Genomic DNA, 24,837 nt, shown 5'->3' on the forward strand with positions numbered 1-24,837 from the left:
TTACAAAAAAAACAAACACTAAATTACACAAAATAAAAAACAAATTACTAGAGATTTAAACTAATTACACATAATCTAATAGCCCTATAAAAAAAAAACCTAACCTAAACTAAACTACCAATAGCCCTTAAAAGGGCCTTTTGCGGGGCATTGCCCCAAAGAAATCAGCTCTTTTACCTAAAAAAAAAAATACGAACAACCCCCCAACAGTAAAACCCACCACCCACACAACCAACCCCCCAAATAAAACCCTACCTAAAAAAACCTAAGCTCCCCATTGCCCTGAAAAGGGCATTTATATGGGCATTGCCCTTAAAAGGGCATTTAGCTCTATTGTGGCCCAAACACTAACCTAAAAATAAAACCCACCCAATAAACCCTTAAAAAAACCTAACACTAACCCCTGAAGATCCACTTACAGTTTTGAAGAGCCGACATCCATCCTCAATGAAGCCGGGAGAAGTCCTCAACGAAGCGGCAAGAAGTCCTCAACAAAGTCAGGAGAAGTCTTCATTGAAGCTAGGAGAAGTGGTCCTCCAGATGGGCAGAAGTCTTCATCCAGACGGCATCTTCTATCTTCATCCATCCGGCACGAAGCAGGTCCATCTTCAAGACATCCGGCGCGGAGCATCCTCTTCCAACGAAGTCTTCTTCCAGAATGAATGTCTCTTTAAGTGACATCATCCAAGATGGCGTCCCTTAGATTCCAATTGGCTGATAGAATTCTATCAGCCAATCGAAATTAAGGTTAAAAAAATCCTATTGGCTGATTCAATCAGCCAATAGGATTGAACTTCAATCCTATTGGCTGATCCAATCAGCCAATAGGATTGAGCTCACATTCTGCATCAGCCAATAGGATTTTTTCAACCTTAATTCCGATCGGCTGATAGAATTCTATCAGCCAATCAGAATCTAAGGGACGCCATCTTGGATCACGTCACTTAAAGAGACATTCATTCTGGAAGAAGACTTTGTTGGAAGAGGATGCTCTGCACCAGATGTCTTGAAGATGGAGCCGATCCGTGCCGGATGGATGAAGATAGAAGATGCCGTCTGGATGAAGACTTCTGCCCGTCTGGAGGACCACCGGCTTCATTGAGGACTTCTTGCCGCTTCGCTGAGGACTTCTCCTGGCTTTGTTGAGGATGGATGTCTGGTCTTCAAAACTGTAAGTGGATCTTTGGTTGTGTTAGGTTTTTTTAAGGGTTTATTGGGTGGGTTTTATTTTTTGGTTAGGGTTTGGGCAGCAATAGAGCTAAATGCCCTTTTAAGGGCAATGCCCATACAAATGCCCTTTTCAGGGCAATGGGGAGCTTAAGTTTTTTTAGGTAGGGTTTTATTTGGGGGGTTGGTTGTGTGGGTGGTGGGTTTTACTGTTTGGGGGGTTGTTTGTATTTTTTTTATAAGGTAAAAGAGCTGATTTCTTTGGGGCGATGCCCTGCAAAACGCCCTTTTAAGGGCTATTGGTAGTTTAGTTTAGGCTAGGTTTTTTTTATTTTGGGTGGGCTTTTTTTATTTTGATAGGGCTATTAGATTAGGTGTAATTAGGTGTAATTAGTTTAAATCTCTAGTAATTTGTTTTTTTATTTTGTGTAATTTAGTGGGGGGGGTTGTAATTCAGATAATTGTATTTAATTTAGTTAATTTATTTAATTTAGGTAATTTATTTAATTGTAGTGTAAGGTTAGGTGTTAGTGTAACTTAGGTTAGGTTTTATTTTACAGGTACTTTTGTATTTATTTTAGCTCGGTAGTTATTAAATAGTTAATAACTATTACCTAGTTAAAATAAATACAAACTTGCCTGTAAAATAAAAATAAACCCTAAGCTAGCTACAATGTAACTATTAGTTATATTGTAGCTAGCTTAGGGTTTATTTTAAAGGTATTTAGTTTTAAATAGGAATTATTTAGGTATTAATAGTAGGTTTTATTAAGATGTATTTGAATTATATTTAAATTATGGGGTGTTAGGGTTAGAGTTAGGTTTTGGGGTTAATAAATTTAGTATAGTGGCGGCGACGTTGGGGGCAGCAGATTAGGGGTTAATAAATGTAGGTAGGTGGCGGCGATGTTAGGGACAGCAGATTAGGGGTTAATAATATTTAACTAGTGTTTGCGATGCGGGAGTGCGGCGGTTTAGGGATTAATATGTTTATTATAGTGGTGGAGATGTCCGGAGCGGCAGATTAGGGGTTAATAAGTGTAAGATTAGGAGAGTTTAGACTCAGGGTTCATGTTAGGGTGTTAGGTGTAAACATAAAATGTGTTTCCCCACAGGAATCAATGGGGCTGCGTTACGGAGCTTTACGCTGCTTTCTTGCAGATGTTAGGCTTTTTCTCATTGATGTCTATGGGGAAATCGTGCATGAGCATGTACAACCAGGTCACCGCTGACTTAAGCAGCGCTGGTATTGGAGTACGGTATGGAGATCAATTTTGCTCTACGCTCACTTCTTGCCTTTTAACGCCGGGTTTATAAAAACCTGTAATACCAGCGCTGTAGGTAAGTGAGCGATGACAATAACGTGCAAGTTAGCACCGCACCCCTCGAAATGCAAAACTCGTAATCTGGCCGTAAGATAGCTATAATATAACTAATAGTTATATTGTATCTATCTTAGGTTTTATTTTTATTTCACAGGTAAGTTTGTATTTATTTTAACTAGGTAGACTAGTTAGTAAATAGTTATTAATTATTTACTAGCTACCTAGTTAAAATAAATACAAATTTACCTGTAAAATAAAACCTAACCTGCCTTACACTAAAACCTAACATTACAATAAAATAAAATAAATTAAATTAATAAAATTCAATCATCTAAATTAAAAAAAATAAACACTAAATTACACAAAATAAAAAACAAAATTATCAAAAATAAAAACAAATTACTCCTAATCTACTAGCCCTATCAAAATAAAAAAGCCCACCCAAAATAAAAAAAAACCCTAGTCTACATTAAACTGCCAATGGCCCTTAAAAGGGCCTTTTGCTGGGCATTGCCCCAAAAAAATCAGCTCTTTTACTTGTTAAAAAAAATACAAACACCCCCAACAGTAAAACCCACCACACACCCACCCAACCAAACCCCCCAAATAAAAACCTATCTAAATAACCCTAAGCTAGCCATTGCCCTGAAAAGGGCATTTGGATGGGCATTGCCCTTAAAAGGGCATTTAGCTCTTTTACATTGGCCAAACCCTAAGCAAAAAATAAAACCCACCCGGGGGCGGAGCCGGCCATCGACGTGAATGGCTGCACTTTGAGTGAGCTCCTGCTAGATGCCCTAAAAAGGAGGAATTGTGCCTTTAAATGCATCCAACTTGACCCAAAGCAGGCACAAACATCCACTACAGAGGACTCATGTAGATATGACTTGAAACCGGAGCCTGAAAAACACCTCTGCATACACTTTCGGTTCTGCCGGACTGGTTCAAAAATCTAGCCCTCGGCTTCAATTGCGGCCTACATCGCAATGCCGCGAAAATTGCTCAATCCACTCTGCTACCTCCGGATTTCATTCTGGGAGCCACACAAGCAAAGGAGGCCCAACTTTGGACTCTATAATTAGCAGATTCTGGCAAGAAATGTGACAAGAAACTTGGGCCTACCACATGGGCAAGATTGAAGTATGAAGCAATGAAGTAAGTGGAATCACACACTTTACCACCTCTCAATCACCCAGCATTAAATAATAAGAATACTGATGCAATCTACAAGCAAATCTTATTTTGGCATTATACAGCAATACAGCGCAGATTCATAGAAGCTGCACAGCTGCATTTTAAAGCACACTCTCAGCTCCTTTACAATGACTTTTCTTAGTTGATATTCAATAGAACCTCTCACTAACCGCTGCTTTTGAGCAGCTCCTGCCAAATCCATCAACTCGGCTGAAACATTACACCTTTTAAATCCTTTATATACAATCATTGAAAGCTGCTGCCAGAACAATAAACAAAGAAGAAGACAACAAAAATAATGTCTCCAAGGAAATTGAACATATCAGGAAAAACCCCTAAAAGCCTTCACAGCACAACTACATCAATGAATAATTTCTTCAAGCCTCTGGAATCCTCGGATCCATGCACTGACACCACAAACCTTACATCTTCCTTGTCTCAGTCTTCATTGGCGCCTGAACCTGAAATGACAGAATCCATGCAAGTACCAAAGTCTTTTCTGGACTCAATCCCCTCTAAACAGGACTTTACAAACTTGATGACACAGGTAAAATCTTGTATCAAAGAAGAAATTTCTGAGCTCCGGAAGGAGATGCACGAAATTGGGGATAGAGTTGAAGCATTAGAAGAGGACACTGAAATACACCAATCTGAAATATCAAACCTCCAGCAAAGTATCCAAGCTCAAAATAACGTTATATTACAACTCCAAGATAAACTAGAAGGCATCGAGAACAGGAGCAGGGACAAAACCTGAGAATCAGAGGGATACCAGAATCTATTGCACCTGATGTACTTGATGCCTACCTACAAGGCCTCTTTCAGCATCTCAAGGGCCCCACCTTCACAACTCCCATTGCCATGGACAGATTTCACAGAGACTTGAGGCCCAAGCCGAAGGAAGGCCTACCACAGAGAGATGTGATCATACTCTTTAGGGAATATCAGCATAAAGAAGACATTATGAAACTGGCTAGAAATGCCACCTCACAATGCTTTCAAGGATCTACCTTATCCATTTGTGCAAATCTCTCCCAAAGAACCCTACAACGATGAAGGGAATTCACTCCCCTGATGACCTTACTGAGGAAAAACTACATTCCATACAGATGGGGCTTCCCGTGCTACATCCAACTCACATGGGAAGGCCAGAAGAAAACATGCATGGACCCTGGCGACATAGAGGACTTTGTAAAGAACTCAATCTCCCCAACCCAGGCCATGCTCAAACTTCTCCACCATCCAGGCACAGGAAGGACTTCCCTCCTATTCAAGAGCCAAGACCTCCAAGGGCTGCATGGCAGTCATCGACTACTAAACGGCAAAAGAAATCCTCCAGTCTTCTGAAGGAAAATGGGTGAGATCTTTCTGATGCACTAGTATAGAAATTCTAATTCATAGTGCAATACTTATTGCCTTAATGTTTAGTTCCCACTGTATTTATACCATGTTCTCTAAAAAGAGTTTAAAAATACTGAATCACCTCCAATTTAGGAATATTTAATGCTTCCCCTTAAATTGTACTATACTTATCCAGTTTTCTCTCCCCCCCCCAATTTTGTATTTTTGTATTTTTACTTTTATATATATATATATATATATATATATATATATATATATATATATATATATATATATGTGTGTTTAAATACATATATTTGTATATTTACTTATTATATAACCCAGACATTTGCCACTCATGCGCAAGGTAAAATGTCACATGTTTTTTCTCAGGCCCCCTTGTATAGGGGCAGCATGTTCTGTTACTAGTTTAAACTATGTTTTGTTAAAATTGTTTTATTTGTTTACCACTTTTTTGAGATTGTTGAGTGAAACACCAGCTCTCACACGCGCACCCACTCCTACATAACCCATGGCCTCACAACTACTAGACCAGAAATTTAATATAATTTCCATTAATACCAAAGGGCTTAACTCTCCACATAAGAGATCTAAGGCCTTCCATGGTTTAATCCACAAGAATGGCAGCATACTGTTCCTCCAAGAGACCCACTTTAGAAGAGGAAAAGAACCTAAACATTTTTCATCTAATTACCCCACTCATTTCCATAGCAGTATCCCCCCCCAAAAAAAACAACGGAGTTAGTATCTTATTTCACAAATCCATCCCATTTGAATTAATTCACAAAGATCAGGACAAGGAAGGCAGGTACCTGGGATTTAGTGGACTACTATTTGGCAAACCAATCACCTTAGTTAATGTTTATGCTTCAAACACAAAACAGGCAACCTTCTTTCAAAATATCACCAATTCCATTATCACATTTCTCAAGGGCCCATTAATACTAGCAGGTGATTTTAATTTACCTTTAAACCCTTCAATCGACAGTTCTAACCGACAATTAAATGACCTTAACAAGACTCACCACTCAATATTGGACAACTTTACCTTACTGTCACTACATGACACATGGAGACACCTATATCCTCATAAACACGACTACACTTTCTTTTCCAATCCTAATAGATCCTATTCTAGGATTGACTATATTATGGCTGACCACATAGCAGTAATTAACCTTAAATAATCCTGCATTATTCCTATCAGCTGGACAGATCACTCGGCGGTGAGCAGTACATTCACCTGGCCTTCAATCCCTACAAGACCCTTCCAATGGAGATTGGATGAAGTTCTACTGTCAGATCCCCTAATTAAAATAGATATAGAGCAAGTTATACAGGAATATTTCTCCTTAAATAGTACCCCTGACATCTCCCTGGGAACCCTTTGGGAGGTCCATGTGTCATCAGAGCAATCCTGATGAAGCACAAAGCCATTCAGAACAAGCAGAACAAACAAAAATACTTGACACTAACGCAGGACATTAATAAATTAGATTACATCCATAAGAGACACCCACTGGACGCGACTACGCTAACAAAACTAGACCAGGCCAGAGCCCAACTCAATGACTATCTCGACATTAAGGCCCAATACACTGCCTTCTTACTGAGACAAAAATTCCATACCCAAGGAAACAAACCAGGGAAGTTAATGGCGAGGGCCCTTAAACGCAAAACCACACAGTCATACGTCCACTCACTTACTAACCGAAACTCAGAAAAACTAATTGACTCTAAAACTATAGCAAACATGTTCCACGATTACTGCTAAAAACTGTACAACCTATTCCCAGACCTTCCTGATAAGAAACACAACAACAGTTGCGAATCCTATCTTACCCCTTTAAAACTCCCCCAAGTCCACGCAGACCACCTTCAATCCCTTTCCGAGCCAATCTCACTTCAGGAGTTAGACAAGGCCATAAAATCCCTTAAGCAAGAGAAAAGCCCAGGTCCAGACGGATTTAGCAATTTCTATTACAAAAACGTTAAGTCCTTGCTAATGCCAACACTTTTAAAACTTTACAATCAAATAGACTCAGACCACCCATTTTCAGAAAATATGCTAGAAGCATATATCACAGTGCTGCCTAAACCGGGCAAACCACCAACCAACCCAACTCATTTTCGCCCCATCTCGCTACTCAATGTTGATCTCAAGCTCTACTCTAAGATTCTAGCTAATAGACTAAATCCAATTCTCCCACACATAATACATACAGACCAAAGCGGCTTTGTGCCAATGAGGAAGGCAAAAGATAATACGGTCAAAGTAACCCATCTACTATACCATACCCATCAACACAACATACCGACCTTTTTTTATATATCAACAGACGCAGAGAAGGCATTTGATCGCCTAGACTGGACATTCCTACAGCACACCCTACAAAAATTTGTATCCCTAAAGATTTTATTTCCAAAATTTTAGCCCTTTATACCTTCCCGTCTGCTAAGGTCAAAGTCAATGGCCTTCTATCAAATAGCTTCCAGATTAGAAACAGGATGAGGCAGGGATGCCCACTTTCCCCCCTTCTGTTTGTCCTCTCAATGAAAATCCTAGCCACTAAATTACGAAATTCACCTGATATCACAGGAATTAAAATTAAAAATTCAGAATTCAAATTGGCATTGTTCGCCGATGATCTCCTAATGACCCTCACAGATCCACTTAGATTCTTCTCGAAGGCTCATTATGTGCTTATAGACTGCGGCAAAGTATCCAACTTCTCAATTAACTTTGGGAAGTCGGAAATACTTCCAGTGTGTACCCTGCAAACTGACCTATCTAAAATAAATACAATAGCCCAATTCACCGTCAGTCCTCATTCATTTTAATATGTAGGTGTACAGCTCACACCAGACTTGAAAGACCAAACAGAATATCAAACATTTAGGAGATGGGTTCCTCACTAAATGGTTTATATACCATCAACTCAACCATTTTATACATTCCTCCCCAAAAACGAGTTTCACCAGAGCTCTGACCCCATTTGAAAAGTTGTGCAGTTTAAACCCCCCATCACCACATAGTCTCACTGACATACAAATTAATAAACAAACCCAAAGCAGACAGCCTCCCCTCCTTTACTAAGTTGTGGGACAAAAATTTACCCTTCTTAATACCAATTAAAGACTGGGACACGATTTTTGTAAATATTCATAAATCAGCTCATCCATCCAAACTTTTAGAAACTAATATTAAGTTGATGACCAGATGGTATCTAACACCACAAAGATTGAAATATATATTCCTGAACTCATCCAACCATTACTGGAGATCAGGCACACAAGAGGGAACACTATACCATGTTTGGTGGTCCTGCCCTAAATTACAACCCTTTTGGGAAGCAGTGTCACAGTATACACAGCAAACAATAGGAACATCTACACCACTAGATCCACTTATATTTTTATTCCACCTTTACCCAAAGCTCCAATACAAAGCTCATAAGAAACTATTGGCTAAATTATGAGTTTTGCGTTATGAGGGGTGCGGTGCTAACTTGCACGTTATTGTCACCGCTCACTTCTACAGCGCTGGTATTACAGGTTTACAAAAACCCGGCGTTAGCAGGCAAGAAGTGACCATAGAGCAAAATTAAGCTCCATACCGCACTCCAATACCAGCGCTGCTGAAAGCTGCAGTGAACTGGTTTTACGTGCTTGTGCACGATTTCCCCATAGACATCAATGGGGAGAGCCGGCTGAAAAAAAGTCTAACACCTGCAAAAAAGCAGCGTAAAGCTCCGTAACGCAGCCCCATTGATTCCTATGGGGAAACAAAATTTATGTTTACACCTAACACCCTAACATAAACCCGAATCTAAACACCCCTAATCTTACACTTATTTACCCCTAATCTGCCACCCGACATTGCCGACAACTACATTATACTTATTAACCCCTAATCTGATGCTCGGACATCGCCGCCACTATAATAAACATATTAACCCCTAAACCCCGCATCACAAACACTAGTTAAATATTATTAACCTCTAATCTGCCGCTCCTAACATCGCCGCCACCTACCTACATTTATTAACCCCTAATCTGCCGCCCCCAACGTCGCCGCCACTATACTAAATTTATTAACCCGTAAACCCTAACACCCCCTAACTTAAATATAATTAAAATAAATCTAAATAAAAATTACTATCATTACCTAAATAATTCCTATTTAAAACTAAATACTTACCTGTAAAATAAACCCTAAGCTAGCTACAATTTAACTAATATTTACATTGTATCTATCTTAGGGTTTATTTTTATTTTACAGGTAAAGTTTGTATTTATTTTAACTAGGTAAAATAGTTACTAAATAGTTATTAACTATTTACTAACTACCTAGCTAAAATAAATTTAACTTTACCTGTAAAATAAAACCTAATCTGAGTTACACTAACACCTAACCTTACACTACAATTAAATAAATTACCTAAATTAAATACAATTACCTAAATTACAAAAACAAACAAACACTAAATTACACAAAATAAAAAAAGACATTATCAGATATTTAAACTAATTACACCTAAACTAATTGCCCTATCAAAATAAAAAGCCCCCCGTAAAATAAAAAAAAAACCTAGCCAAAACTAAACTACCAATAGCCCTTAAAAGGGCCTTTTGCGGGGCATTGCCCCAAAGAAATCAGCTCTTTTACCTGTAAAAAAATACAAACATCCCCCAACAGTAAAACCCACCACCCACACAACTAAACCCCAAATAAAATCCTAACTAAAAAAACCTAAGCTCTCCATTGCCCTGAAAAGGGCATTTGGATGGACATTGCCCTTAAAAGAGCATTTAGCTCTTTTTCAATTGCCCAAACCCTAATCTAAAAATAAAACCCACCCAATAAACCCTTTAAAAAACCTAACATTAACCCCTGAAGATCCACTTACAGTTTTGAAAACCGGACATCCATCCTCAACGAAGCCGGGAGAAGTCTTCATCCAAGCGGCAAGAAGTCCTCAACAAAGCCGGGAGAAGTCTTCATCCAAGCCGACAGAAGTGGTCCTCCAGACGGGCAGAAGTCTTCATCCAGACGGCATCTTCTATCTTCATCCATCCGGCGTGGAGCGGGTCCATCTTCAAGACATCCGGTGCGGAGCATCTGCTTCAATCAAAGTCTTCTTACAGAATGAAGGTTCCTTTAAGTGATGTCATCCAAGATGGCGTCCCTTGAATTCTGATTGGCTGATAGAATTCTATCAGCCAATTGGAATTAAAGGTGAAAAAATCCTATTGGCTGATGCAATCAGCCAATAGGATTGAGCTTCAATCCTATTGGCTGATCCAATCAGCAAATAGGATTGAGCTCACAAAGCTAATAGAATGCGAGCTCAATCCTATTGGCTGATTGCATCAGCCAATAGAATTTTTTCACCTTTAATTCCGATTGGCTGATAGAATTCTATCAGCCAATCGGAATTCAAGGGACGACATCTTGGATGATGTCACTTAAAGGAACCTTCATTCTGGAAGAAGACTTCGATTGAAGAGGATGCTCCGTGCCGGATGTCTTGAAGATGAACCAGCTCCGCGCCGGAAAGGATGAAGATAGAAATATATATTATAACTGACATTATTATATGAATTTCTAAACGTATACTTTTTAAAATAGAAAATTCAGGAATGAAACTAGAATTTTAGTAAATAAAAATAACTGGTCAAATGTCAGTTTTGGATTTACGTTATGCTACACAAATGTACATTTTTGTGATTTTAAAGAGCATAGTTGGATTAAACTGTGATTGACAGATTTCATATGAATTTACAATAAGTGCATATAAATAGCAACATAGTTCTGATAGTAGTCCACAGTCTGTATGGACAAAATAACTAGGTTTTATTTGTAGAAAAACAATGCTATTTCAAGTATTTTTTAACGCACCTTCAGCTTTAGCGCATCTTTGGTTTAGCGCCCAAGCAAAAGCCAAAATAGGCTTTTGTAGCTCCCTCTTAGAAGTCTATAGGGAAAGGGAGTTAGTGCCGAAGCATCATCCAACCTTCAAATTTTAGCGCACCTGAAGCTTTTGTTTGAGCAATTTTTTTTTTTACATTTGTAATATGTGAGCAAGAATATGAACACTATTGATTTGAGCGGTGTTAGCACTCACTAGTACTAATATTTTTGTGCTCCAATTGTAATCTAAGCGAAATTGTTTTGCTTGGAGAATAGTCATACTGATAATCCTTTTTTATTTCCATTTTAATAATTATATGCGTTCTTACTGAAGATTATCTAAATTTATTAAAACGTATACTAATTTTAAGTTATACTAAATTTAAGTTATTGAATTCTTGGGATTCTATTAGTCTAAATGGGCAGAATTATTCAATTTTGCTTTGGTGAATTTTATGATAGAGTCCCAAAGAGACCTTATATCTTTCCTCTTCATTATTCGACAGAATATAGGAAAATTAGCAATTTATTATTTTTTATTTATGTTTTTTGTGCTTTTTCACAGGAAATATTTGGCTACAGAACAATCCAATACCGGGAAGCACTTTGCATTGTAGGATATATTTTTTCTTTAGGATTTCTTTGGCTTGTTTTCTATTGGAAGCCACAGTGGAATGTCTGGGTTTGCTGTGCCCCATGCAAGCTGGAATATGCTGATGTCATATTGCTTAGGACCACAGTAAGCAACCTTTTTTAATTTTATCTTTTTTTTATTTTATTATTTTTTTTTTCTTCAGATGATGACACAGTCAAAAAGATTAGATTACTTAAAGGGACATTCTTTCTAATAATGATAATAATTACTATTATAATTCACTATATGAACATGTGTTTAAGTATCACATTTTAAAATGCCTTTTTTTAAACTTTTTGAATTTCATTTTATTGATATAAAACTTTCCAATTTGGTCCCATTATCAAATTATACACACTCTTTTTATATGCACACATAGGACTAGATTATGAGTGGAATGGTAATTACCGCTCCCACTCGGATGCTAACTCCCATCGACTTTGAATCTTTCACGTGTTGGGTAGCACACATATTACAAGTTGAAAGTAAAAGTTTTTTGCTTGTGCCCAAACCTAACACGCACAAAGAGCCCTCTACACTAATAAACCATCACAACTCCATTGCAAACTACCCCTATATACTGTTAACCCCTAACTTGCCACAACCCCATCGCAAAATACCCACTAACATCTAAACTGCCTAACTACCTAACCTCCTTAATCTAACCCCTAAGTTAACCCCCAAAAAACTAACCTTACCTGAAAAAAAAATACATAATAAAACAAACAAAATACCAAAAAATAAAAAACAGTTATGCCTATTCTAAAATTAAATAAAAACCCTATACTAACACTAAACTATAGCAATAGCCCCTAGAAGGGCTTTTTGTAGGACATTGCCCTAAAGTGATTTAGCTCTTTTTCACTAAAATAAATTTTACCCAATTCTAGTAGCTCCCCATCCCCACAAAAAAGGCTATTTAAAAAACCTACTCTAAAATTGCCCTGAAAAGGGCATTTGGTTGGACATTAGCCTTAGAAAGGCCTTTAGCTCTTTTGTGCCCCAAATATCAAACACAAAAAAAGATATTCTAAAAAGAAAAGAAAAAAACACCCAAGAAAATTCTATCACTAAATCCCAAAGATCGTACTCACCAAAGTTGAATACGTCTTCTACATGGCAACAGTTCATCTTCATCCCGGCTGCGGTAATTCTACCTTAATACGTCTTCCTATTTTGGTATTTTACATCCCTGACATCTTCTTCATGCAGTCACCCACTGCACACTGAATTTTGAATGGGAGTTACCCCTTATATATAGGGGTACCCTTGCATTCCTATTGGCTTTTTTTTCATTTTCAAATTCAAATCAGTCAATAGAAAAAGCTTTAATTAGATGGATTAAGATAGAAGACCTCCATCGTGATAAAGATAGAAGACTGCAGCCGGGATGAAAATGGACCGCTGCTGGTATGTAGATGGAACACTGCCGCCATGTAGGAGCTGGATTCAACTTGGTGAGTACAATCTTTGGGCTTTAGTGGGAAAAAAAATCTACTGCTTATTTTAAATTCAGAGTAAGTGATATTGTATTGTCTTTTTCACATGTGAGCAGGTGCTGCCAATCATGCCAGTTGGAGAAGTCTAGGGGGATTGAGAAATGCCACTTAACAGTTGGCATAGTAGGTTAAAAAGCAGTGGTCTGATGACCTTTGCTTCTTAACTATCCTTGCCAGCTCGCTCATGCAAATCTAAAGCTGTACTCGCAACATCTTAAATGGAGCAATGACATCATCTATGCACCCTTTCAAAAGACTTCAGTTCAGAGAGGAATTTGCATTGTTGCATTGACCAATTTGAATATTTATTAGAGATGATAGTTTGAGTCTCAAATCACTTTTGGCATCACCATCTGCATCACCATGAAATCAATAGGTGTGGGTCAAATATTAAATTGTTTATTTTTTGTTGGTTCATTTATTATTAGTGATTGTGTTTATTATTCACAGGATGAATTTAAACAATACACAAGGAAGAAAGTTAAATGGATGTGTGTTTCAGAAATGAACTCATTGACTGAAATATCAGATCATCCTATCACAGTGGACGAGAAATCTATAATTTACAAAGCAATCAAGAAACCAGACTTTAAAGTAATTATTTTTTTCTTCTTATGACTTAATCTGATTTGATTTTATTATTATTGTTCTTGTCTGGTATTTAATTGCTCATTTTAATTGAACAATATATGTATAAAATCCACCGCTGTATTCAACATCTGAAGCACAGATGTACTTCATCACAGGCAGGGAAGAATTGTAACATACATGCTGCTCTCCTATATGTCTCCTCCTCTCAATTGTTTGTGTGATACTGCCCCTCCAAGTGGTGATCGTTAAATTATTAATTAATTGCACTCCATGAGTCTCTTGATGACGGTTTCTGATAATCCCGTGCCTACTTGTGAGAACTTATGCTCTGTGCCTCCTGTCAGTAGGAGGAGGACCAATAAAATAGTGTTAATGCGCATGAGGGCAGCCATGATGTTTCTACCTAGATAAAACATCATAATAGGCCCCATGTTACTATGTTACTTGTTTATAAGGATGTTATATTGTATTTTCACAATGTATTCCCAATGGGCTCACAGCATTTATTTTAAATAGCAGATGTTTGTTTTAATCAGATATGTCTATGATTAAGGCTACCAAGCCGAAACATGTCAGAAGTTATCTGGCTGTTATTTTAAAATGTGAAAATAAAGTATTCTTTTAATTTACTGGAGAGGGTGCCGGTTGCTTTCTTCTTTATAATTACAGACATATATACGCATATAAACACATAAATACATATGTATGCATATATAGATATCTATCTATCTATCTATCTATCTATCTATCTATCTATCTATATATATATATATATATATATATATATATAGTGCAGTGGAGCCCTTTGCAGTTAAGTAGATGAAAACATGTAAAAACATATTTATGCAATGTTCTATTTTAATAAAGTGTTATAGTGTATATTTACTGTACATATTTTACATTATAATGTTCTGCACATAGCAGAAATTGTTCTATGCATTTCTAAATAGGTATTCCTACATACAGTATATATGTATATATCTATCCCTACATATAATTATCTGTATTTTGGTATAGATATATATTGTACAAAAAACCCATCAGATATACAGTATGTAGAAATATGTATTTATGAATTAATAGAACATATTTTGTTGAACATTGGAATGTAAAATATTCATATTCATGTCGGGTTAGCGCACATGAAAATATGCGATCCGGTTTGCCAAGAGTAAGGGAATATGAGGGAATACGTGAACATGCTTGCAATATTTTAACCTCAGCTATTTGCGTTTGTCAGGTTAGCGCAAGAGCGAAAACAGTTTACTTTCAACTCATATGAGAGCAACTCGACAATTCCAAACGCTTACTTCTAGCGCAATAAATGCTCAAGTGGAACCATTAATTTGTGGTTCACTCATAATCTTGCCCTTAGATTTTTATACATATTGAGCTATCTGTAAGTCAAAATATTTTGCAACACTAATATTTAAAGGTGTGACACTACAGAGATAGGTCTGTCTGGATTAATTAAAGCGTTTACCTACTATCAGAGAGCCACGTGAGAGGGCTTTGTCTGTAAGCATTCTTGCCAGACATGAATGCCAACAAAACAAGAACTACCTGATCAAACTGAAGACTATATTGTCTTGGTTAGCAGAAAAAATAGAGTATGTCCTTAATCTGGAGGTCAGCCAGCATTGTATGATTTAGATAATGCTTTACTGATTCATAGAACAAAACTAATTTGTTTGCTATTTAAAAGGAACATTATTGTGTTTAAAACATTTTAACATCCTCATCTGAATTTAGGACACTTTGCAAAAATCTATTTTCTTACTCATCTGCTGCAATTTTTTATTATTTTGGGGACAGTGGAAATTTTCTGTCCTGCTTATAAGTTTGGAGGACTGGCCATTCCACTGAAACTATCAAAGGATCTTTTAATGAGAGAGCATGAGTTTTAATGAGGGTTGCCAACTTTTTATTAAACAAAATAAGGGAGATTTTGGAATCGACAAATTTCAAGTAGAAAAACGACAAATTATATAGTAATTACTGGAGAAAAAAAACATTATTTTTTACAGTTTGATACAGTCTGGTACAACAAAAATTGTTAATACAAATCTTTATTCACTCAGTATAGCTTTCATTCAACAACTTCCTGCAAATCTGTGAATTCTATTAATCATTTAAGGCACAGTGGAAGTTATTAAACGGTGGTATTCATCAAAATTATTAGCTAAGTAAGAATACAGTATTAAGAGCCAGATTACAAGTGGAGCGCTAAATATAGCTTTAATGAAAGCAATATTTGGGCTCCACTGTGTAATACCAGTGCACGCTAATGTGCGCTGGTATTACAAGTTCACAGCAATATGAACGCGACCTTAGATTCACATTGCTGGGAAGCATTGTGCTCACGAGACTGCCATTCCATAGGCTCCCATGGGAGCATCAGAACTTCAGCGCAGCAAAGGGGATAAGTAGTGCAGCAATGGCAACAATTTTAAATATATATGTATATAATTATATACATATATAGTTATGTGTTAATGTGCATATACACATATTAACACACATATACGGTATATATGTTTATAAGCATATGCATACATATTTACAGGGAACACACAGTTGCCATAGGCCGCAATGTAAAGGCACATTTCAGTGCCGTTTTTGTTCTAACACCCCACTCCCACCAACTTTAGCCCCAAAATACTGACTAGTGCAGTCATTTTATTAAAAAATAAAGATGCTGCTATCTTTATTTTTTAATAAAATACGCTAGATTGTATTTTGGAGCCATTTGTGGCAAATTTATAAAATTAACCAGAGATCTGATCTCTGGTTAATTTTATAAGCGCTAATTGTTACCACGAGCTTGCTGTAGCAATAACCAGCCACTTGTAATTAATTATCACTTGCTGCAAACGGCAACTTTGCCTGTTACCGTGCACGCAATAATTTAGTACTCCTAGCGCTAAATGTTTGATATTAAGATTTTACATGTTGTAAAAATAAGGGAAACAAATGTTCTAAGAGTAGATAAATAATGGGGTCTTGGAGACTGTAAAAAATGATTAGGCACATAAGGGAGATCCCTGAAAATATTGGAGGGTTAATGGAGCTACCATAGAGTAGTGTATTCCGTGTTGTATATATATTCAGGGAAATCAGAAAAATATTATTTAGAAAATTTGTCTTGAAATTATTCAAAATAGACACATTCAAATTTATGTATATAATAAGAGTGTATGGGCACACAATATTATGCAGATGACTTGTACCACATCCGTTTGAAAGTCACATATGCAACTTTGAATACAAGAAACACAAATACGGTCTTGTAAACTGGACTACCCATCAGGTGAAACAGTCAACATAAACGGGCTATTATACAGCCTTAAAGGGACAGTAAACACCAGAATTTTTGTTGTTTAAAAAGGTAGATAATCCCTTTATTACCCATTCCCCAATTTTGCATAACCAACACAGTTATAATAATATACTTTTTACTTCTGTGATTACCTTGTATCTATGCCTCTGCAAAATGCCCCCTTATTTCAGTTCTTTTGACAGACATGCATTTTTAGCCAATCAGTGCTTGCTCTTAGGAGCTTCACGTGTCGGAGCTCAATGTTATCTATATGAAACACATGAACTAATGCCCTCTAGTGGTGAAAAACTGTCAAAATGCTTTCCGATTAGAGGCAGTCTCAAGGTCTAAGAAATTAGCACATGAACCTCCTAGACTTAGCTTTCATCTAAGAATACCAAGAGAACAAAGCAAAATTGGTAATAAAAGTAAATTGGAAAGTTGTTTAAAATTACATGTCCTATTTAAATCATGAAATATTTTTTTTACTTTACTGTCCCTTTAAAACTGAAATCATACAGTTTTTCAAGAAACAGATATTAAACTTCGGGCTTAAAGGGACATTATACATTAGATTTTTCTTTGCATAAATGTTTCGTAGATGATCCATGTATATAGCCCATCTGGGAGTGTTTTTGTAACAATGTATAGTTTTCCTATTTTTTTAAAAACATTGTGCTGATTTTAAGACTCCTAACCAAACCCCACCATGTCAGATATATACACGAGTTTACAGACTACTACTGGCGCCTCTTTATGTTATCTGTCTTTTCATATGCAGGGAATTGGGGGAGGGGGCAGTGTCTGCTCTTACTGTTTTTCCAGCCCCTTTCACTGGGTGTCCCAGTCAACCTCATCAACAATGCTAAACTATGAGCTTCTAAGTCTAAGTACGTTTTTAAAAGGTTTTATGCTTCATTTTTAGATCAGTATCTGTGCATATTCTTCTTTATAGTAGTGTCTATTACATGCAATTATATGAAAACTGGTGTACACTGAACCTTTAAAAGATTGCCTTGATTTTTGAAAACCCTATTTTAAAGGTTCAGTTTACAAAGTAATATTCTAAACAATACAGCTTTTGATCCTTTCATAGGTAGTCCACTACACTTTTTTCTTTTATTTATTTTTTACCACTAAAATTGTCATGTTATTGACCAGAAGTCAGGGACAAATGATTCATAACACTACTATGTAGGAGTAGCACCAAAGTATGCACATATACAGAGATTGTGTCATATGACATAAGGGGTTTGTATCTAAAGCAGGGTAGCTGCCACTGTACTAGTCACATTGACAAAGGCCCGTATTAGGGCCAAAACGCATTTATGTGTTTGGTTGCAAGGCCCTGTCACATACACATCTTCCAGACCTATGCCGAGGTTCCTGCTTATCGGCCGGGAATACTTGGGAGATGCGTCCCTATGACGTGCCGTGAACGAGTGGAACTAGTGCTGCGGTTATGTTCTCCATTGATATAGGAGTTTAAATTCATTACCGCAATTTATGTAAATTTATCCCCTATAATTTCTGATATCCATAGTTTAATCTCTGGCTGAGTGAACATTTTTGACACTTGATTTTAAAAACTATAATAAAGCGATACTTTTTAAGATTTGAGGAAGATAGTATGCCAAATCTCTCATTCCCAGTTTCTTTTTCTATATTTTTCTTTTTCTTTAATCTGCTTATTTTTTAAGTGATTTATAGAGAGACTAGTCCTAAAGCTTGTGTCCACGGGCCATTTTTTGCAGTACAGCGGTCCCACCCCTTGCCCTTTTTTCTCCCCCTTTTCTTTTGCTCTCACACCCCTCTCTTTTGCTCTCTTTCCCTTCTCTTTTGCTCTCTCTCTCCCCCCTCTCTTTTACTCTCTCTCTCTCCCTCCCCTCTCTTTTGCTTTTGCTCTCGCTCCCCCTCTCTTTTGCTCTCTCTCCCCCTCTCTTTTGCTTTCACTCCCACCTCTAATTTGCTCTCTTTCCCCTCTCTTTTGCTCTCTCTCCCCTCTCTTTTGCTCTCTCTCCCTCCTCTCGTTTGCTCTCTCTCCCCCTTTCTTTTGTGCTCTCTCTCTCACCCCATCTCATTTGCTCTCTTTCTCCCTCTCTCTTTTGCTCTCTCTCTCTCCCCCTCTTTTGCTCTCTCTCCCCTCTCTTTTGCTCTCTCTCCCCCTCTCTTTTGCTCTCTTTCCCCCTCCCTCTTTTGCTCTCTCTTCCCTCCTCTCTTTTGCTCTCTCTCCCTTCTCTTTTGATCTCTCTCAACCACACCCACTTATACCTGGCCACGCCCCAGCCATACCCCCTCCCGCCCGCCATGCCGGCCCCGCCCCAGCCACATCTGCTTCAGTCCGGCCACGCCCACCGACCGTTCTCATGGTGGACAGCACAGCAGATCAGCACAGGTGTGTAGACTCTAAGGCCAGATGTGTTTGTCCTCACGCTGTCTGTACCGCGCATGACAGCTTCGGACAAACACATAGGATAACAACACCGTATGGGCAATCCCTTATAGTGTGTGGGTTTCCCTATATCGTAATCTACCTATTACTTACATAGTGGCAGTAAATAATCTATCTTTTGTTAGCTGCCCCTGCAGGCATCATCCTAAGCTGAGATAGTACATAAAAACTACAACCCCCGAGTCCCTCGAGGTGCTGCAGGATCTCTTGTTCCAGGATATTCGTCTGACTTTTCAATAAGGAGTTTGTGCTATAAAATCACAGCTCCTCCCTGCACCTGATGATATTTGAATGTTAATGTTCATTTTATAGAAACATTTGAACTGCAAAACAAATGTCAAGGGGAATATTTGCCCTATAATAAAAATGATAAAATTTCAAAATTTGTCGACCCTTATTGAAATGTCCATGTCGCTACTTTAATATTCAGGTACAATTCAATATTTTTTCAGTTTCCTTTTATATACAAAATATTTGACCTTAGATTTATGAAAATGTATTTTGTACGTCTATGTACAGCTACACATATTTTTTAAGGAACTTGAGACTGAAAACTCATTTTGTGCTGTATGGTAAAGTAAGAATACTTTATACTCTGCCCTATTACTCCTAGAAAAAGAGCACTGTTAGTGTATTCACTACTGAATTTAATGAATACACTAAAAGCATACAAAAACCAGCACTAAATTTGCTACTTAGCTCATTTCCACCCAGTCTTATAACTTGATGTTGTAAAACTTGCATTTATTTTGGTGGGTTGCATTGGAGTCTCAGATATCTTAAAATGTACTTTTAACCTCATAAATACATTTTCAGAAAATTGAAAATAACTTGAATTAATACCCTCTGTTCAATGCCTGAAACTTGTCATATCAACTCCTATAAGTCTTTAATATTAAAAAAAAGTATTATTGATAAAATGACATAAATGGTATTAGTCAACTTATTAGTTCTTGATATTCAAATGAAATTAGCGTCAGAGTAAAAGCTCGCCCTTGTACTAGCATCTCAGTTCTATAATAATTCAGAATCCCAAGCTTTGTGTAGATGTATCAAGTTTTTGACACAGAAACAAATCTAGGAAGTAAAATTTTATGTAAGGCCATAGGGCGCTATGTACTAAGCATCGAAGTGACCCTTTGTCTGTATTTCCGCTTCAAAATTCGCTCACGATCTGCATCTCGTATTTACCAATCTGCAATCGAATAGAAAAACCACTATTTTTCACCAGCTATCGTAATTTTACGCAACTAATCATTCCTAACCCTTTTTCCACTTACTACATGTTCGATCGCACGTAAATTTGCTGTAATCGGAAATTATGAATGTTACAAGTAAACCACCCACTCCAACTTTCACTCTAACTTCGCGTGATTTGCTTTGCGACCATTTAGGTAGCGAATACAATAGAAAACTATAGGTGGTATCAACCTGACGCCAGGTTGAAGTACTTAAGTGAAAGGACTAGACTTCAATAGTTTCATTATTGGTTTTTGGATCACTGAATGAAGATGGAGACACTTTTACATATGTTTCTATTCAGATTTATTCAATTACGAGGAAGAAGGGCTATACAGGCACCGGTTGAAAATAATGGATGCAAAGAAGGAGAGGTAGAAGAATCAGAGTCCCTAGAGTTTTCCTTCCACGTATGGGTTTGGAAAGCATTTCTGATTGGGAGATTTTCCAGAGATTCCGTTTGGACAGAGAAGCTATTATGGAACTTTATAATGAAATAGCAGAATACCTGGGCCTATGACAGCATGTTCACAAGCCATACCCGGACTATTAAAACTGTTGGCAGCCTTACACTTTTTTGCCACTGGTTCATTCCAAGCTGTGTCTAGCGTTATAATTGGCATCAGCCAGTCTGCTTTTTCGAGGCACCTAGATGACACCTATGACACCTAGATGGTCACGTGGGTGAAGAATTAAACCAATTAGGCCGTAGACTGCTTAGTAAATTTGTTCTTTCGCTCCGAGCGAAGCTTCAAAGTTATCAATAATCTGATTGTCTTCGAGACAGATTAGACGCAAAATTTTACGGCTTGGTTTTTAGTACATTCATGTAACAAAGTTCTATCCACATGGTGCGAATGCCGGCGGGTTAATTAGATACGGTCTGTGCAAAAATGTTGACGCCTTAGTACATGGTGCCCATAGTTCTTATAAAAAATCATATAAGTGAAATGTTTAGAAAAGTAGAACAAATTAACATGAGATTTAAAGGCAAAATATTCACAATATCTCCACTAGACGTTTCTCACGTTTACTGGGAAAAAAAAATCAGTATTACATTCTTACTGAGTCACATGTGATTGACTTTTATATGCTCCATGAATGCTTTTGTACTATTATTTAATCTTACATTAATATTAATTTTATTCTACATTATTCTGTGTATGGCTGTCACAATTTACATATCATTTATGCTTTCCAATTTTTCTAGCATGTGTTATTGCTTATATATAATTTGCAAATTAGGCTATTCAGAAATTAAAAAAAAACTGTAGTCAATTGCATTTATAACATGAATGTCATGTAACATTAAAGGGACATTACAGCTAAAATTAAAATACATATGGATGCATTTCAGTTTTGAATAGAAGCATTTTTGTAATATACATGTACTAGTCCTAAAGCCCGTTCACACGGGCCATTTCTTGCAGTACAGTGGTCCCACCCCTTGCGCTCTCTCCCTCCCCCTCTCTTTTGCTCTCTCTCTCTCCCCCCTCTCTTTGAGCTCTCTCTCCCCCCTCTCTTTTGCGCTCGCTCTCTCCTCCTCTCTTTTGTGCTCTCTCCCCCCTCTCTTTTGCGCTCTTTCTCCCCCCTTCTCTTTTGAGCTCTCTCTCTCCCCATCTCTTTTGAGCTCTCTCTCTCTCCCCCCTCTCTTTTGGGCTCTCTCTCTCCCCCCTCTCTTTTGCGCTCTCTCTCTCCCCCTCTCTTTTGCGCTCTCTCTCCCCCTCTCTTTTGCGCTCTCTCTCTCCCCCTCTCTTTTGCGCTCTCTCTCTATCCCCCTCTCTTTTGTGCTCTCTCTCTCCCCCTCTCTTTTGTGCTCTCTCTCTCCCCCACTCTTTTGCGCTCTCTCTCTCCCCCCTCTATTTTGCGCTCTCTCCTCCTCTCTTTTGCACTCTCTCTCTCCCCCTCTCTTTTTGCACTCTCTCTCTCCCCCTCTCTTTTGCGCTCTCTCTCTCCCCCTCTCTTTTGCGCTCTCTCTCTCCCCCTCTCTTTTGCGCTCTCTCTCTCTATCCCCCTCTCTTTTGCACTCTCTCTCTCTATCCCCCTCTCTTTTGCGCTCTCTCTCCCCCATCTCTTTTGCGCTCTCTCCCCCCTCTCTCACTCCCCTCTCTTTTGTGCTCTCTCTCCCCCCTCTCTTTTGCGCTCTCTCTCCCCCTCTCTTTTGCGCTCTCTCTCCCCCTCTCTTTTGCGCTCTCTCACCCCCTCTCTTTTGCGCTCTCTCTCCCCCTCACTTGTGCGCTCTCTCTCCACCCTCTTTTGCGCTCTCTCACCCCCTATCTTTTGCGCTCTCTCTTTTGCGCTCTCTCTCCACCCCTCTCTTTTGCGCTCTCTCCACCCTCTCTTTTGCGCTTTCTCCCCCTCTATTTTGCGCTCTCTCTCTCCCCCCCTCTTTTGCGCTCTCTCTTCCCCCCTCTCTTCAGCTGTCTCTCTCCCCCCTCTCTTTTGCTGTCTCTCTCCCCTTCTCTCTTTTGCTGTCTCTCTCCCCCCTGTCTTTTGCTGTCTCTCTCCCCCCTCTCTTTTGCTGTCTCTCTCCCCCTCTCTCTCCCCCCTCTCTATCTCTCTCCCCTCTCTATCCCTCTCCCCTTTCTCTCTCTCTATCTCTCTCCCATCTGACTTCCACGCGACCGTGACCGGCCACGCCCCCTTTATGCTCGACCACGCCCCCTTTACGCCCGGTCACGCCCCCTTCACGGCCCTTCACGCCCGGCCACGCCCCCCGCTCACGCCCGGCCACGCTCACTTCTTCTACCGGAGATCAGCTAGGCAGGGACTCAAAGGCCAGGTGTGTTTGTCCTTGTGCTGTCTCTACTGCGCATGACAGCTTCGGACAAACACACTTGGCCTTTTATTATATAGGATTAGCAAAAATTCTTCAAATAAAAGCTATAGCTGTTTCAAAAGTATATTTAAGTATGCACTGTGCACCACCAGGTATTTGTATAATATAGTAATGACTGAATTTCTTAATTGCTGATACAATAAAAGCCCCACTATCATTCTGAGCAGCTGCAGTATTTAAAATGCTGGTGATCTGACAATATCTAGCAATTCTTCACATGCACATGCAGAGAAAAATGTTAACACTAAAACAGTGATAACTTTTAATAGAAGCATTTTTGCACACGTATATTGAAAATATGTTTCTATTTAAAGATGTAATTCATCTATGTGAATTTATATTTTGGCCGGAATATCCCTTTAATGTTCTAAAGTTATTTTTTAATTATGTTCAGTTTATGCATATGGATCTGAGTCAAGCTATCATGACAAATATGTAATGTTCCATGTGCTTGGCATAGGAGCACATTATTGCACAATAGTGAATTATCATTTTAAATTATCCGCAAAAATAACTTACATACATATGTCAACTCAGTGTACTGTAATCAGTGATATCTTTCTCTGGTGTTGTGTTTTGACAGATTAAATGTGTTTGGGTGCAGAAGATGAAGTATGTGTGGCTAAATTCAGAAAAAAAGTTTGAAAAAATTGGGTGAGTTGCACATTTATAGTATATATATATATATATATATATATATATATATATATATATATATATATATATATGTTTTTTAAACTCAGTTGCACTAATTCACACACTAATTCACAAAAACCTAATCGAGTTGATTTTGAAGTTTGCCCATGGAAGACTATAAAATACAGGAACCCAGCCACGATAAGCAAGATAGTACATATCATGAAGGTCAGATTACACAGGAGTAAACTATACCAATTTCTACTTTTTGTGAATCTAAAAATAGATGGTTCCCCCATTTTGCCACCTTGTCTAACACTGATCCAGTGATTCAAATACATTAATAATAATGAGATGTTACACAATAATTTCCATAGTCAACTTCCACAGTATGCAATTATAAATTGACATCAATGTTTGAACCTTTTTTTTTTCAGAGCACTGGAAGACAGTTACTCCTGTTCTGACATACACTCAAGATTTGGGACAGGTCTCACACATGAAGAGCAAACATTAAGGTATTATATATTTTCACTATAATTTTAATATACTATAACATTATTTTAAGTTTAATCAACAACAACACCTGTCAAAATACGTCACCTACAGACCCCTGTGCTCACACTGTAGAAAATGATAATAAAATAGAATGTGGCAATAACTCAT

General features: G+C 38.0%; 1 protein-coding gene across 1 annotated transcript in view; it reads left to right on the forward strand.

The window, feature by feature from the left end:
• Positions 1-7,053: 7,053 nt before the first annotated feature.
• Positions 7,054-24,837, forward strand: part of LOC128657506 (probable cation-transporting ATPase 13A4) — a 118,575-nt gene continuing 100,791 nt past the window's right edge. The window contains exons 1-5 of the mRNA XM_053711873.1: positions 7,054-7,323; positions 11,528-11,701; positions 13,546-13,689; positions 24,119-24,189; positions 24,609-24,689. Of these exons, the coding sequence (XP_053567848.1) occupies positions 7,054-7,323; positions 11,528-11,701; positions 13,546-13,689; positions 24,119-24,189; positions 24,609-24,689 (740 nt within the window). The remainder of the gene's footprint in view (positions 7,324-11,527; positions 11,702-13,545; positions 13,690-24,118; positions 24,190-24,608; positions 24,690-24,837) is intronic.

This window comes from Bombina bombina, chromosome 4, assembly GCF_027579735.1.
Source record: "Bombina bombina isolate aBomBom1 chromosome 4, aBomBom1.pri, whole genome shotgun sequence".
In the NCBI taxonomy this organism is placed as follows: domain Eukaryota; kingdom Metazoa; phylum Chordata; class Amphibia; order Anura; family Bombinatoridae; genus Bombina; species Bombina bombina.